At 54.0% G+C, this 16,756-nt stretch overlaps 1 protein-coding gene across 4 annotated transcripts in view; it reads left to right on the forward strand.

The window, feature by feature from the left end:
* Positions 1–15,948, forward strand: part of Ap3d1 (adaptor related protein complex 3 subunit delta 1) — a 35,442-nt gene extending 19,494 nt beyond the window's left edge. For 2 of the 4 annotated variants that reach the window (XM_063263422.1, XM_063263423.1), the window contains 21 exons: positions 255–304; positions 751–799; positions 2,248–2,393; positions 2,678–3,057; positions 4,067–4,298; positions 5,363–5,508; positions 5,985–6,126; positions 6,601–6,672; positions 7,570–7,645; positions 7,734–7,921; positions 8,221–8,294; positions 8,899–9,064; positions 10,224–10,295; positions 10,661–10,768; positions 11,876–12,022; positions 12,226–12,273; positions 12,715–12,904; positions 13,543–13,631; positions 13,732–13,817; positions 14,144–14,265; positions 14,441–15,948. In XM_063263422.1, the coding sequence (XP_063119492.1) occupies positions 255–304; positions 751–799; positions 2,248–2,393; positions 2,678–3,057; positions 4,067–4,298; positions 5,363–5,508; positions 5,985–6,126; positions 6,601–6,672; positions 7,570–7,645; positions 7,734–7,921; positions 8,221–8,294; positions 8,899–9,064; positions 10,224–10,295; positions 10,661–10,768; positions 11,876–12,022; positions 12,226–12,273; positions 12,715–12,904; positions 13,543–13,631; positions 13,732–13,817; positions 14,144–14,265; positions 14,441–14,685 (2,828 nt within the window). In that variant the 3' untranslated portion in view covers positions 14,686–15,948. 4 annotated transcript variants of the gene reach the window in all.
* The last annotated feature ends 808 nt before the right edge of the window (positions 15,949–16,756 follow it).

Consider the following 16,756-nt stretch of genomic DNA (forward strand, 5'->3'; position numbering starts at 1 on the left):
ATTTAGCTCCCTGGGTTCGGTCCCTAACTCCAAAAAAAAGAAAAAAGGAAAAAAAAAAAAACCATTCCTCTAAGGAGGCTGGGAGATCCAGGCCAGATCTCCTGACTCCCAAGGTCCAACCTGTCCATCTACCTTCTGAACACGCAGTCTCAAGCCTCCTGGGAACCAGGCAGCCAGGTCCCTGTTGGTGGGATGGGTCAGTAGGGTGTCAGGGTCAAACCCAGGGCACTAACCTCGACCTCCATGTGTCCCAGTGCTCATCTCACTGTCTTCCGGGATGCCCAACCACAGCGCCAGCATCCAGGTTTGTCTCTGGGGCCTCTGCAGATCAGCACAACAGCAGCTCATGTGGTGACCAGGCCTGGCCTCCTCAGCCAAGCTGGAAATAATTGCAATCCTCACCTCCAAGTCTATTTTTCTGGAATAGCTCAAGTGTGAAGGGAGTCTTCTAGCCCCAGCTCTCCCACGGGCACCTCCTTTCTCCACTGTGCTCCACCTGCCCTGTGGGGACCGTGGCAGCATGCCTGGGCAGCTGCTGTGAACACTCCATGCCCCAGCCCTTGTTCCCGTGCTCCCACTTGTCCTCAGTAGCGCCTGTGATCCACTTAGTCACGCTGAGCAGGGTCGCCAGAGCGAAGGCTGCAGTCATCTGCCCTTCCTGTCCCCAGATGCATGCCCTTGGTCAGGGCTGGTGGTGGGCTGCCGGGCATGGTGGTGGAGTGCAGACCTGTGTGGCTTTCTTCCTTTCAGCTATGCGTTCAGAAGTTGAGGATACTGATAGAGGACTCCGACCAGAACTGTAAGTCACTACCACCTTCCCTGACTATCACTCCTGAATGCCATGCCTAGGATACAGAAATGTCACACCTAGGGGACCAAATGCTCCTGGGCTCTCTGCCTTCTGCTGTGCTCATACCACCCTTCTAGCTGGGATGCTTTGCGGGTGGAGTAGTAGCACTCACCACGAGGAGGGGGCACTTGGTGACTTCAAGTCCACAGTCCCTCTTCAGTCTGGGTAACCTCACCCTGAGCCCCAGTGGGAAGCATTAAGCAACCTACTGCTGCCTTCCTTACATCCCTACACTGCTCTCTACTTAAACCTGCTCCAAAATGGGGGCTGTGTCAATGTCATCTGCTGCTTACCAGACCAAGTGGCAGGCTGTTACAGTCTACCATGTTCCAGTCCTTACCTTAGAGCCAGGCCTGACAGACTTCCTCATAGGGCCCGGGGCTCACATCCCCACTCCACACCCCAACCTCTCATCTCCATGCTGTTGGAAAGCATCTCTGGGCCACCTGTTGATGAGTGACTATCTCAAAACCTGTCACAAGTGAGGCTTCAGGTGCACAGGCGTCCTCTGTGGTTCCTGCTTCAGCCTCTCCCTTCACTTCTCATGAGGCCTGCACTGGGCCAGCAGCCACTGTCATTTTGGCTGGCAATGACCTTTAGAGCTTGTGGGCAGGGTCCTCAGACATGCCATCTTTGGGGTTCTGTTCTTTTCTGGTTTTGTTTTTTTTTGTTATATTTTTGTTTGTTTGTTTGTTTTAAATTTTGCTTATTTGATGTCTGTGAGCACACTGTAGCTGTCTTCAGACACACCAGAAGAGGGCATCAGATCCGATTATAGATGGTTGTGAGCCACCATGTGGTTGCTGGGAATTGAACTCAGGACCTCTGGAAGACCAGTTAGTGCTCTTAACCACCGAGCCATCTCTCCAGCCCTTGGGGTTCTTTTCTTTATTTTTTTCTTTTCCTTATTTGGCTCTTCTGGAACTTACTCTGTAGACTAGGCTGGCCTAAACTCAGAGATCCCCCTGCCTCTGCCTCCTGAGTGCTGGGATGAAAGGTGTACAACACTAATCGCAGCAGGGTTCTTTTTATTTTTATATGTGTATTTTTAAATTATTTGTAAGTTTTTGTCAGTCATAGTTATGTAGGTGGGTGTGTGCTTGGGAAGGCCGGTGCCTGTGGAGATGGAGGTTTATAATGTTCCGGAGCTGGATTTACAATCCTGTTCCTCCAGTTTCCAGAAGGCTGTGCCTGTAGACCATGCTGTGAGAGGTTGGGGTACATGGCCTCCACATCGGCTTCCTGGGGTGAGGTGGGGCTCACAAAAATGGCCATTAGCTGCAGGCAGCACTAGCTAGGACCTCAGAGGCTAGAAATGGTGACATACCCCTGGTGCAGCCATGGATCATAGTGTTCCACGTGCTGTCCCCAAACTAATGGCCACTTGGTCTTCACAGTAAAGTACCTGGGGCTGCTGGCCATGTCTAAAATCCTGAAGACACATCCCAAGTCTGTGCAATCCCACAAGGACCTGATCCTGCAGTGCCTGGATGACAAAGACGAGTCCATCCGCCTGCGTGCCCTTGACCTGCTCTATGGAATGGTCTGTGTCCCTGTGGCCAGCATGGGGGCCTGTGAAACTTAAGTACTTGGGTCATTCATTCCTGCCCAGGCTGGGATAGCAGCTTGAGCCTGCTACGGTCAGCCGATGGCACCTGTCCAGGCTATAAGGAATGGGACTGGGTACCCAGTACAAGAGTGTCTTGTCACTCTCCCTTAGTTAGATACAATTCTGCTGTTTGGGGAGGAAGCCATCCCTCTTGGGCTCATGAGTTCCATCTTGGCTGTCAGTATTCATGGCTGGTCGTGTCTGCCGTGCTCCCACAGGTGTCCAAAAAGAACCTGATGGAAATTGTGAAGAAGCTTATGACCCACGTGGACAAGGCCGAGGGCACCACCTATCGTGACGAGCTGCTCACCAAGATCATTGACATCTGTAGCCAGTCCAACTACCAGCACATCACCAACTTCGAGTGGTACATCAGCATCCTTGTGGAGCTGACAAGACTGGAGGGCACCCGGCATGGTCACCTCATTGCTGCACAGATGCTGGACGTGGCCATTCGGGTCAAGGCCATTCGAAAATTTGCTGTGTCCCAGATGTCTTCGCTGCTTGATAGTGCCCACCTGGTAGCCAGCAGCACCCAACGCAACGGCATCTGTGAGGTGCTCTATGCTGCTGCCTGGATCTGCGGGGAGTTCTCGGAGTGAGTCGGTGCGGCCCTCGGAGGTGGCCTGGTGGGGGGACATGTGGGCAGTTTGCCCGATATGATCAGTTCTGGGCAGCTCTGCCCAAGTGATTATCTGTCTTCTTCCATGGAGTAGCTTGGCCAATTTGGGTCACACTGGCTGTGGGAAGTGCCCTCTAGACCATGAAGCAGATCTGTTCTGCTTTGGGTGACTTCCAAGCTGGGCAAGTTGCCACCCTCAGAGCCAGGCCTCAGCATACAGTGCTGAGAGTGAGCCTGTCCCCACTGCTCTCCTAGAGCTCCAGGACTATTAAGGTGGGTAGGCCGGATTCCACCTTGCACACTTGCCCAGAGGACACATGACAGCTGTGACCCACACAGGTGTGCATTTGTTGTCAAGTGGTAAACTCTGCCTGTCACAGAAGTCTCCTGGGGAGCACATCTCTCTGGGAAAAAAACCCACAATTGGCCCAGCACCTCCCTTGCCCCAGAGCTCAGCCCATGGAGGCTGCGTATAAGTTGCTCTTTGAGGACCCAGGGCGAGCTTCCTCTGAACCCCACAGGGCAGCACAACACAAGGATGCCAGGAGAAGTTATTTGGTTTTTGTGGTGCTAGAAATTGAACCCAGGGACTCGTTTATATCAGGCAAATGTTCATTACCAGGAACAAATCAATGGCCGTGTGTCGGCCATATAAGTCACATGGGTTCCCTGCCTTCTGTGTCTACTAGTGGTGGTCACATCTTTGCCATTGTTGCTTAAACAACGCCCCTTTGTAAAATTCATGGTTCTTAGGGTTGGGGATTTAGCTCAGTGGCCCTGGGTTTGGTCCCCAGCTCCAAAAAAAAAAAAAAAAGAAAAAGAAAAAAATTCATGGTTCTTGGTTCCCCGCTTCTGTACAGTGAGAGCAGGTGCCCGAGGTTGTGCTTTAGCTGAGAAGCCCAGCTCTCACGTAGCCTGGCCTGACTGACTTGTGAGATGGGCCTGTGGGCATGCTCGGTACCCTCATGCAGCCCCTGTCCCCCAGGCACCTACAGGGGCCCCAGCAAACCCTGGAGGCCATGCTGCGGCCCAAGGTCACCACACTGCCCGGCCACATCCAGGCTGTGTATGTGCAGAACGTGGTAAAGCTGTACGCGTCCATCCTGCAGCAGAAGGAGCAGGCTGCCGACACTGAGGGGGCACAGGAGGTCACCCAGCTACTAGTGGAGCGGCTGCCACAGTTTGTGCAGAGCGCCGACCTGGAGGTGCAGGAGCGGGTAAGGCTGCCAACTGGGGATTCTACTCACAGCTGAGACTAACCTGGCAGTGGCCGTGGCTCATGCCCTATGGGTACTTCAGGGCTGGCATGTGTCCGGCAGTAGTACAGGGATGCCCACCCATGCTCCAGAGGTCCTCCAGTCAGGTAGCCTCCTAAAGGTTCCACAGCTCCCTGCACAGCACCTTGAACCCCAGTGGTGTTACCAAGGACACTCTGGGGATACCCTGAGCCCCTTTCCAGGTCCTTGTCCCCAACAGAGCCAGTAGATGGGAGAGAGTTTCTCCTTTTTCCAAAGTGAGTTGTTTGAGTCTCTATCCCAGCTCTGCCCCCCTGGGGCTTGGGGCCAGTGAGCAGGGACTGGGTGTGGATAGGCCTGAGAGGCCTGGGTAGGAGGTGGTGAGGGTGGGCAGGACTCTGCTGCTGTTGTAGAAGAGCTCGTTTGGGACCACCTTTGTTTGTTGTAGGGTAGGGCTTGAACAAGGAGCTTGTGTGTGTCAGGTATGTGCTGTGTCACTGAGTCACAATGGGCCGAAGTCTGGGGCTGACACCTAAATATTGGGGCACAGTGGCCAAGGCTGCTTTTGGCACCCCATGGTAATATAAGTTGTCACTGAACCAGGTGCCATGTAGCTTCTGCTAGGTCTCTGGGGACTGTCCTTTGGAGAGGTTAGGTCTGGGTGGTGACTCATCTGTGGTTGAGCTGTCCCAAGCTGAGCCCTGTGGGAAGTATAAACCCATACTGAGCCCACCTTGACGTTTGTTGGGATTGATTGTGCAGCATGGTAGCAAGGGCTGCCTAGTGCAGCTGTCTTTGCAGAACTAGAGCTAGCACAGGACTGAGTGGCCATAGGTGGCTCCACAGGAGGTGACATTACATGTCTTCTCCATCTAAGCTGAGCGTCCTACTGTTCTGACCCTGATAAGGCTTGTCTTTGCTTGTCGGGAGACGGTCACAGACCTAACTAGGTCTGTAGCTGTTCTACATGGGTAGAGGCCAGGGACTAGCACTCCATGCTCAGACGCCTTGCTGCAGGCACCCACTGTTGGCCGCTGCTCTCCTAGGCGTCTTGCATCCTGCAGCTGGTCAAGCATGTACAGAAGCTGCAAGCAAAAGGCGTGCCGGTGGCCGAGGAAGTGAGCGCCTTGTTTGCTGGGGAACTGAACCCTGTGGCCCCCAAGGCCCAGAAGAAGGTCCCAGTTCCTGAAGGGTGAGGATTGGGGATGTGGAAGAGAGGTGGCTGGGGCCACTGTTGGTGCTTGACCTAGGAACTTAGAAAGGGGACTTCACGCCCCATGACCTGCCACCAGCCAGGGGGACAAGAAAGGGCCCTGGAACTAGACAGCTTGAGCCTGCCATTGCTCACTCACATAAAGCCACTCCATCCTGGAACTGCGGCACCCCTGTTCCCTGGTCCTCCAGGTCCCCTTGCCTGCCATTATTCTGCCAGACTCCACAGTTCTTGTATGTCTCCTGTTCTGTTGTCTCCTCCCAGGCTTCCTACCTTCCCATCTCTGTGTCTCCTGTCGGGCGGTGGCATCCCTGGTTGCTTGATCCCTGGGGTACTGGTGTGGAAGGAAGTCTCAGATGCATGGTGGCCCTCTGCCAAGGATTGATGTTTGCGGTGGTCATGGTAGGACAACACAGGAGACAAGGACACTATGTGATCCTCCTCTGTACTTCCAGCCTAGACCTGGATGCCTGGATCAATGAGCCACCTTCAGACAGTGAGTCTGAGGATGAGAAACCCAAGGCCATCTTTCATGAAGAGGAGCCAAGGCACACCCGGCGCCGGCAGCCTGAGGAGGATGAGGAGGAGCTGGCCCGGGTGAGCTCGACATTTCAGTAGCACCCAGTACAGGGCAGAAGCCTGAGCTAGAGGCTGTTCCCAAGAGTGGTTGATTGTCAGGCTTAGGGGCACCTAGGGCTCCACTACACTGCCAGACATAGCCTGTGATACCGAGGACAGAGGACCTTTGACTTCTACCTTGTCCTCTTGTCTAGGGTAGCCCCCAAGCCCCCATGAACTCCCCTTTCTGGACGCTCAGCAGGAACACCAGAGTAGGCTTCTGAGCCTGCGGGAGTAGGAATGGGGGCAGAAGCTGAGGCTCACAGTGGGCAGACCCAGGCCGTTCCTGTTACCAGGAGGCAGGAGCCTCATGTGGTCTGCCCATCCTTGAGCTCATCCTTGGAGGTGGTCCTCACACTTCCTGCCAGGACCCCTCCCTGCCCACCTGGGATCTTGGGAACTGGATGGGCATGTCTGTGAGGCACATGCTCATGTGGAGTCCTATCCCCACAGCGGCGAGAGGCCCGGAAGCAGGAGCAAGCCAACAATCCCTTCTACATCAAGAGCTCCCCATCCCCGCAGAAGGCAAGTAGTGTCCTTGAGCCTCCCCTCACCAGACCTTGGGGGGGGCTGTGCCTGTGTAGTCCCAGCTGTAGTTGTGCAGGGCTGTGCTGTGTCCAGGTCTGGATGGAGAGAGCCCTGAGTGGTCTAGATGATGTTCCAGGGCAGTGACCACTGCCTTGAGGAAGGCCCTCTGCCCAGCTGGCTTATTGTACCCACTGGAAGTGCTGGTTCCACGTGGGCCTGTTAGATCCTCAAGTCCCTAGGAGGCTTCAGCTTTTGTGGGCAGACCCTACAGTGGTATCGGGTAAAGCCCTTGTGCAGCATGGATGAACCTTGGGTCCCATCCACAGCACCACATCAACCAAGCATGGTCATCTCAGCATTGAGGAAGTAGACATAGAACTTCCTTTTTTTTTTTTTTTTAATTGATTTATTCTATATAAGTACACTGTCCCTGTCTTCAGACACACCAGAAGAGGACATCAGATCCCACTACAGATGGTTGTGAGCCACCATGTGGTTGCTGGGATTTGAACTCAGGACCTCTGGAAGAGCAGTCAGTGCTCTTAACCCCTGAGCCATCTCTCCAGCCCCAAGAGATGGAATTTTCTATTACTGTTGCCCTTGGCTACATAGTTGTAAACAAGCCCGAAGTCCCTGTGTCCAAGGAAGAAAGAAGGAAAGGAAAGAGAAGAGACCGTCATGGATTGATTTGAGTCTGACCCTAACTGTACCAAGGTTACAGTTAGCTCCTGCTTCCTCACGCCCTGTGACATCACGTTCCAGGGGTCTGCTCTTGTGTGGAGCCTGCAGCTTATGAGTAGTGCTCCCAGGCTGCATTTGGAGCCTTACTCTTAGTCCCCTCTTCCTGCCTCCTGAGTCCCTGAGGTTCGCTGACACCCTATGCTTCTCCTTCAGCGATACCAAGACGCACCAGGCGTGGAGCACATTCCTGTGGTACAGATCGACCTCTCCGTGCCTCTGAAAGTTCCAGGCAAGTGTCTTCCGGCGCTACACTCATGGTCAGGACATGATGGGGTTCTTGGTGTCCCTGACTTGTGGCCATCCATGCTCCCCCACAGGTATGCCCATGTCAGACCAGTATGTGAAGCTGGAGGAACAGCGGCGACACCGGCAGCGGCTGGAGAAGGACAAGAAAAGGAAGAAGAAGGAGAAGGGCAAGCGTCGCCACAGTTCCCTGCCCACGGAGAGTGATGAGGACATCGCCCCCGCCCAGCGTGTGGACATCATCACTGAGGAGATGCCTGAGGTTAGCCCCTTCCCAGCTCTTTCAGCCTTGGTTACAACAGGCTTGTCTGTGTGTCCCTAAAAGGGCAGGCTCGCTGTGTGCAGACAGCCACACATTGAGCTGTTTTTGCACAAGCTCTCCACGATGGACAGTGTTTCACTCTATGTGTGCCACTGCAGGCTGTGCTCCCAGGCTGCCTGACACATGTGGGTGTGGGCGGGGTTGTCTGGACAATTGTTATTTGCAGCAGACGGGACTGGAGCCTCCAGCAGTGCCTATGGTTGTTGGTTGACTGAACTCTGACCCCTCCATTTCCTTAGAATGCTCTGCCTAGTGATGAGGATGACAAAGACCCCAATGACCCCTACAGGGCACTGGACATTGACCTAGATAAGTAAGTGAGGGGTGAGGAACAGACTGGGGGCTGGGTGGGCTTGTGCCTGGGATGGTGAGGTCCCTGTTCCCCTTAGCCTAAGGTAGAAAGTTCATGGGCTTGGGGACATTCGGGATGGGGGTGTTGTGTGCTATGCTGATGGCTCAGTATTGCACCTACTGCGTGAGTGTGAGGACTTGAGCGTATTTCCCAACACTCACTGAGACCCAGCCTGAGCAGCTGAGGCACTGAATGATCCCTGGGCTCATTGGCTGCCAGCCTGTCTGAATGAGGAAGCTCAGTTCAGTTAGAGACCCTATCTCCAATGATAAAGTGGGAAGTGACAGAGAAAAAACCCAACATGACCCCTGTCCTCCATGTGATCATAGGTATGTGTGCACCAACATGTACACACCCACATCCCACATGGACATACTCTGTCACGTACACAAAAAGAGGGAGGGAACGCTAGGGCACTTGGATATGGAGGGTGCAGGGTCTGGGCTCCTGGCACTTTGGCTGTTGCAGCCACTTGCTGGAGCCTCTGGATTCATAGGGCCAGCTAGCTGCCCAAGGGGTGGGCCGCAGCTCAGCCTGGTGACCCCACATCCCCGCCTCTCCCAAGGCCCTTGGCCGACAGTGAGAAGCTGCCTGTCCAGAAACATAGAAATGCGGAGACAGTGAAGTCCCCAGAGAAGGAGGGTGTGCCTGGGGTGGAGAAGAAGAGCAAGAAGCCCAAGAAGAAGGAGAAGAAGCCCAAAGAGAGAGAAAGGGAGAAGAAGGACAAGAAGGTGCTCCTGGACTGGAACCCGGGTGGGAAGCTAGGGCTGCATGGGGTTTATGGGGCAGAGTAGGAAGCAGTGAGCAAGAGAGCCAGCGAGGCCTGCACAGCAAGCCAGCCGCTATCTACAAACTGTTCAGGGGTGGGGGGAAATGGGGGGCATGCTGGCACATGTGCACACTCTAGGTGAGCATTTGCCCTGCTACATCCCTGGGCTAAAGATTATATTTAAGTACACTGTAGCTGTCCTCAGACACACCAGAAGAGGGCATCGGATCTCATTACAGATGGTTGTGAGCCACCATGTGGTTGCTGGGATTTGAACTCAGGACCTCTGGAAGAGCAGTCAGTGCTCTTAACCACTGAGCCATCTCTCCAGCCCTTACTTTTTTCATTTATTCACTTTATGTCTAATCACAGCTCACTTCCACCTTTTCCAGTTCCCCCCACAGCCCCCACCTGCTTGTTCTGTTTATTTATTTGAGACAGAGTCTCACTCTGTAGTTTCAGCCATCCTGGGACTTACTGTGTAGTCCAGGCTAGACTCAAATCCACAGAGACCTGTACCTCTGGAGGGCTGGGATTAAAGGTGTGTGCCATGCACTGGGCTCTCCGGCTGCTTTACGCTGCCTTTGAAAGTAGATCTCGCTAGTTGTTCTGAGCTGGCCCTGAAGATGCTGTCCCCTTTCCTTGACTTCCTGGGTAGATTTAATAGCAGGCCTGGCTAAAATACATTTTACTCCCCGAGTTTGGGGATCAAGCCCAGGATTCCACTGATGCCTCTGAGGTATAGCTCAGTGTGTGATGTTTTGGTGATGTGTGGTCTACTTTCCTGGCTGCACCGCCTGCCCATCTCACAGATCTTAGTACTCAGCAGACAGGGGAAGGAGGAATGCCCAGTCCTCTAGGCCAGCCTGTGAGAACACATACACCCTCCTGCTCAGGCCCGCTGCTTCACCATGATGCCACTCCAGTCATTAGCTGGCCTCATGGCTGTGGCTGCCATCATGGTGCAAGTGGTGCAGCTGAGCACCTGTGGCTCACCATGGCTGCCTCACAGCAGTCAGGTCTGGCCCATGGTAGGGAGGTGAGACTGGCAACTGGCTGGAGACCAGCCCTTGCCCCTGGCTCTCCGTGTCTTTGCCAAAAGTGCTCTCCTGTGACTTCAGGGTGAGGACTTAGACTTCTGGTTGTCCACCACCCCGCCACCTGCTGCTGCCCCCGTCCCTGCCCCATCTACGGTAAGTGCCTGCTCTGTATGTCTTTGGGAGCTCACCTGTACATTTCCCCAGGAGCCAGGGAGTGGCAGGCATCCCCCTGCAGTGAGAGCCACACATACCTGGTTGGCTGGCCTTCTGTACTTTGTGGTCTGTGTCTGCTGTCCTATGGGACTCTGTGCTTGGCAGAGCTCAGTGAGGTAGAGGGGTGGCCAGCAGGATGTCTGTCCCCAAGGCATTCCCTGGAGTATGTCCCAGCCCTCAAGCAGAGACAGCACTGGTTACGTGGGATTCAGAGTTCTCTTACTGCTCCTAAAGCAGGAAGCCCTGAACATCAGGAATACCACTGCACCCTCCCTGAAAACTGACCCTGACCTTCCCAACTGCAGGAAGGACTTGCTGCGAGCATTGTCACCCCCCCTAAGGGTGAGTGTGAGGTTCTCAAAGGGGAAGAGCCCCAGGACGAGGAGGACCACATGGATCATGACCAAGAAAGGGTGAGACAAGCTACCCCAAGATTGTGTTGTGCCTGAACCCCAGCACAATAGGCATGCTCACAAGGGGGTTCTGTAGTGTGTCCTCCATAGATGGCTGTGGTCCTCGTTCTTTAGTCTCTGAAAGGGATCTAGTACTTCCAGTGCAGTTTCTAAGCTGTGCACCATGACATCTTATTCCATCACCCCAGCCATCTCACATTTACTTGCTGTCTCTGGATGTCCGTGTTCTGGACAGTGCCTGTGATAAGTTCCACACTCAGTGGACTCACTGAGAACATCTCTCATGTTCTTTTTTTTTTTTTTTTTTTTTTTTTAACAAATAAGGATTTTTTTTTAAAAGATTTATTTGTTTTACTTAGGAGTACACTGTCTCTGTCTTCAGACACACCAGAGGAGGGCATCAGATCCCATTACAGATGGTTGTGAGCCACCATGTGGTTGCTGGGAATTAACTCAGGACCTCTGGAAGAGCAGTCAGTGCTCTTAACCTCTGAGCCATTTCGCCAGCCCCCAGCAGCAAGCACTCTTAACCACTAAGCCATCAACCCAGCCCCAAGCCCCATGTTTAAGCCACCATGTGTGCTGTGTTGGAGCCTTGCTCCTGGTCATGTGTTGCTATGGTTTCGGCTGGGCCTCATGTTTGTTCCATTTGCCCTTGGGTGATGTGAATGTAGGCCCACCGCTCTGAGTGTTTCTTCCTCTGTGGTGTGGCCAATAGGACTGTCCTTCCTGTGCAGTGAGTCTTGATGACCTGTGCTGTACCTCCCCAGCCCCCTCCCCTCTGAGCAGCTCTTGCCACTCATGTGTCAGCCCCAAGGTACTTTCTTTTTTTTTTTCTTTTTTTTTTTTTTTTGGAGCTGGGGACTGAACCCAGGGCTTTGTGCTTGCTAGGCAAGCGCTCTACCACTGAGCTAAATCCCCAACCCAGCCCCAAGGTTCTTGTGTCTACCAGGCCTGGTTTGCAGCCATGATGACCTGTGCATTTCCCGGCTTTTCAGTCCTATCTGCTCCCCTTCCCTGAGGTCCCCACCATCCAGTAAGGGGAGAGGATGATTATGGGGTACCTCTTGTGGGAGACGTGGGGCCTGAGCCTAGACTCTGCTTCAGAAATCATCCCGGCACAAGAAGAAGAAACACAGGAAGGAGAAGGAGGAGAGGCCACGAGACAAAAAGAAAGCCAAGAGGAAGCAGGTGGTGCAGCTAGAGAATGGTGCGCCAGCAGAGGAGGAAGAGGAGGAGGAGGAACCTATCCCGGTGAGCATGCTTGACAACCTGCCAACCCAGGGGTTTGGAGAGAACCCACCCAGGGCCTCTGGGAGCAGTACTCTGGGAGAACCTGTGCTTGATGAGGGACCCATGACCCAGCAGCATCTGGTGGCTCTTGCTTTTTGGGAGCGGGTCACCCCCAAACATGGGTCTGTACCCCACAACTGACAAGGGTGTCTCTCCTCCACCAGCCCATGTCCAGTTACTGCCTTCTGGCTGAGAATCCGTACATTAAAGTGGTAAGTAACACTTGATGGTTGCAGGGAGGGCCATTGGCGGAGCAAACCATCCTCAGAGACCCTGTGGGACTGGCGGCAGTAGCCAGGCACCAAGCTTAGGTGTCAATGCAGACCTAATCTCAGAAGCCTAGCCGAGGCTGGGGAGCCCAGTATGACCAGGCCACCTGAGGACAGCTTTGCTAGCAAAGACAAAGCGAGCGATTATGCACATACACCTTGGGTCAGAGGCAGGGGGATTGCAAGATCAAGACCAACCAATGCCATATTACAAGACTTTGACTCAATGAACTGGGTGCAGCTTTGTGAAAGAGCGCGTTTTGAGGGGCTAGGATCTGGGGTCCCATAGGCAGTTTTTACAGGGGTCACTCTCCTTGATCTTGGCAGTGAGCTTCCCTCCCCTCAGCTGCTCCCTGGCCCTTGACCCCGCCCTTGCTCATGCAGACATATGACGTCCAAGCCAGCTTACAGAAGGACAGCCAAGTGACTGTGTCTATCATCCTGGAGAATCAGAGCAGCAGCTTCCTGAAGAACATGGAACTCAACGTGCTAGACTCACTCAACACCAAGATGGCCAGGCCAGAGGGCTCATCAGTGCATGATGGTGTGCCTGTGCCTTTCCAGCTGCCCCCCGGTGAGCCCCCTTGGTCCTAGCCTTCACCATGGCAGCCAGCTTTACCCTTCCCTACATGTCACCTTAGCTCTTACACAGTGGACGTCACTAGAGCTCCCAGGGACAGTTGACAGTTGAAGTGAAAAGCCCCAAGCTCTTTTTCCTTTTTTTTTTTTTTTTTTTTTTTTTTTTTTTTAGAGCTGAGGACTGAACTCAGGGCCTTGCGCTTGCTAGGCAAGTGCTCTACCACTGAGCTAAATCCCCAACTCCTCTTTTTTTTTAAACATTTACTTATTTAATGTATGTGAGTACACTGTCGCTATCTTCAGACACACCAGAAGAGGGCATCAGACCTCATTACAGATGGTTGTGAGCCACCATCTGGTTGCTGGGAATTGAACTCAGGACCTCTGGAAGAGCAGTCAGTGCTCTTAACCGCTGAGCCATTTCTCCAGCCTGGCCCCAAGCTCTTGATACCCCATGTATCAGTGCTACTCTTAGGGCATGGTGAAGTCACACGTGCTGGCTTTTACTTGGGACTCGGGGCTGCGCGCAGCAGTGTACAGTGTCCATTGTTTCTGTCACTCTAGCATCCCAGTCAGCTAGGACAGACACCCCAGGGTCAGTGCTGGCCCACTGAATGTTATGTCTCCCATCAGGCGTCTCCAATGAGGCCCAGTTTGTGTTCACCATTCAGAGCATCGTCATGGCCCAGAAGCTCAAAGGCACGCTGTCCTTCATTGCCAAGGTATGCAGTCCAGGTGCCCTCCCCACCCAGGGGATGATGGGCATCCCAGGAAAATGCCTGCCTGCCTGGGAAGTCCACCCCACAACTTTTCTCCTCGCAGGATGATGAAGGAGCCACCCATGAGAAGTTGGACTTCCGGCTGCATTTCAGCTGTAGCTCGTACCTGATCACCACCCCCTGCTACAGGTGTGTGCCTCCACCCCACCACTCACCGTCCGCTTGGGGGAGGAGAGGGTGACATAGAACTTGGTGATGTGGGCTGTGAGGTGCAAGTGACATGACAGTGCTTAGCCATCATCACAGGGGCCACCCCACCACAGTAGACACATGTATGCTGCCTCCACCTAGGCCACCTCTTCTGCCAGGTGACTCTGCAGATGGTTGCCTCTCTGTCCCTGGAGGACAACCCTGTATGCCTGTCAGTTGAAGCTGCCCTCATGCCTCAGCATCCCTCATGCCAGGTGACCCCTGACCCCCAGGCCCTGCCCTCACTCTCTTCTGTCCTCCCACAGCGATGCCTTTGCCAAGTTGCTGGAGTCAGGAGACCTGAGCATGAACTCCATCAAAGTTGATGGCATTAGTATATCTTTCCAGAATCTTCTGGCAAAGATCTGCTTCTACCACCATTTTTCTGGTAAGTAATGTCAGGGTGATATCGCTCTTGGTGGTTTTATCCCAGGAATCAGTCAGTCCCTTCCTGCCTGCAGCCCTGAGTGTCTCCTCAGTGTGGACTCCAGCTCCTGTGTCTGGCAGTCCTGGCTGGAGAGGCCTGCCAGGGAGTGTGGACCTCACTCCCCTGTCTGTTGCAGTTGTGGAGCGAGTAGACTCCTGCGCCTCCATGTACAGCCGCTCTATCCAGGGCCATCACGTCTGCCTGCTGGTGAAGAAGGTGAGCTCACAGCAGTGCCCGCTGCCCTGCAGCTACCCACGATGCCCTGACAAGAGGCCGGGCTTCCCCTGTACATGCCTCCCTGTCAGGGCTGCCCTTCAAGGTCCCATCCCAAGGGTGCAACCCATCTGCCACGGTTGCACCAGACCCTCCAGATGCACCTAGGTTTGGGACACAAGGCAAGAGGAAGGAAAGGGTGGGCTGGCTCAGAACGGTCTCAGGCCCTGGAGGGCTGTCACTGTCCACCTGCCATCTCAGCACTCTGGGGACAGGCAGGATTACTAAACCCCAGGCAAGTTGGGGCTACATAAAAACAAAATAAGGTGTAGGCTCCATCTGAGGGTAGAAGTGGCATTTGCAGCGCCCCCACTCCCCCTCACTCGGGCATGGCAGTATGTGCATGTGCCTGTCCCCTAGGGTGAGAGCTCCGTGTCAGTGGACGGGAAGTGCAGCGATGCCACGCTGCTCAGCAGCCTGCTGGAGGAAATGAAGACCACGCTGTCTCAGTGCTGAATTGCAGAGTCCAGGATGTACAAGAGAAAGATGTGATGGGTCTTACCTCTCCTTTGTCGTGTACTGTCTCCACACCCAGCATTAATTTAACACCTCCGGCCTCCGCTGTGTGACGCAGAGGTCCTGTGTTGCATCAGCTTCTTTTACTATCCTTTTTCACTCCTTTGGCAAGGAAGGCCATCCTGACCCCCAGCAGGAACGGGCTGCTCCACTTCCTGTTCTCAAAGGCGGCTGTGGGATGTGGCCCCACTGGTCTGTTCCCGTGCTGCCTCTGGAGGAACCCTTAGAGCTGCTGCTGTCCTCAGATATCCCAACTGGTGGCCTCTGAAGAGGGGCTCAGACCAGCTGTTAATGCTTCTCCTCACAGCCTACGAGGCCGGCCGGCCGAAGTGTCCTTGTGGGTATTTCCACAGCTCGGCTGCTGACAGCAGGGATGATGTCCCTTTGATTTTCTTCTGTTCCACAGAATTGTGGTCTGTCTTGAGGTTCTGTTGTGGGGGTCAGTGGAGGAGTCCAATGTATGCCCCTCAGTTTGTCACTACACATCATGGGCTTGTCCCTGCAGCTGTGGAGGGCTGGGTGCCTTGCGGTGGAGGGTGGCATCCTGGGAACATTCAGCGCTCCCCCAGCTGTTCCTGGACAAGGTGAAGAGACCCCATCCTGGACACTTCCTATAACTGGGTAGCTGCGCACAGCTGAGCCCTCCTCAGAGGTGACGGTGGTCTACACACATTCTGGCGTTCCTTTGAGGATAACTGTCACTTTAGCATGTAGAGTACTCTTACCGACCCCACGTGACCTTCCGGCTCTATGATGTTCCATGATTGATTTGCTGTCGACATTCCCATGTGAAGAGAGATATATCACGCTGCTGACGATCAGTGTCACAATGACCCATTAAAGAGTCAAAAAACATGTTCTTGTGTTGTCTCCCCATAGTACCCCAGAGCAGTTCCCATGTGCCATTTAGGCTCCTGAAGCTCAGGCCGATCAGTTCCCCCGATCTCCACCTGTTTCTCCTGTCCACTCGCCATGCTAGAATTCACTCAGGTCCTTAGGCATGTGCAACAAACACTCTGACCATTACCCCCGTTTTACACAATTTGTGGTGATGTACACCTTTAATCCCAGCACTTGGGAGAGGGAGGCAAGTGGATCTCTGGATTGGAGGTCAACCTGGACTACAGAGTGAGTTCTAGGACAGCCAGGGTGACCCAGAGAGGCCCTATCTTGGGGAAAAATATGCCTACCATGTATTCACCTTGTGCCAGTAGAGGGCTCTGGGTTCCCTGGAACTGCAGCTCCAGGTGGCTCACAGCTATGGGGAAACATGGGTCCTCTGCAAGAGCTCTCACTGCATAGCCCCCTTTCCGGAGCCAGCATTCTAACTGCTTCTGTGGAACTGGGACGGGGAGAACGGGAGCTGGAGTTGAAAAAGGCCCTCGCCCATCTCAGTGGCTCTTTGCCAGTTTGCGTTGATGGGGAAAAGGGAAGACTCCTTTTCAAGTAGACTCTAAGCTCTCAACTGCATCTAAAGTCCCAAAATGCTTTTGCCCAAGGCCTCATTCCATGCCCCATCTGAGGCCATGCTGTCTTTCACGTGCCTTGCAGTACCCTCTCACTGCTTGAGATATCCTGCCTCCCTGGCCAAGACCCACTGAGGTAGTCCTCTGCAGCCATAGTAACTAGACTGTGGCCGTTGCTTGTGGTTGATGATTGGTCA

Source organism: Rattus norvegicus, chromosome 7 (genome assembly GCF_036323735.1).
Source record: "Rattus norvegicus strain BN/NHsdMcwi chromosome 7, GRCr8, whole genome shotgun sequence".
In the NCBI taxonomy this organism is placed as follows: domain Eukaryota; kingdom Metazoa; phylum Chordata; class Mammalia; order Rodentia; family Muridae; genus Rattus; species Rattus norvegicus.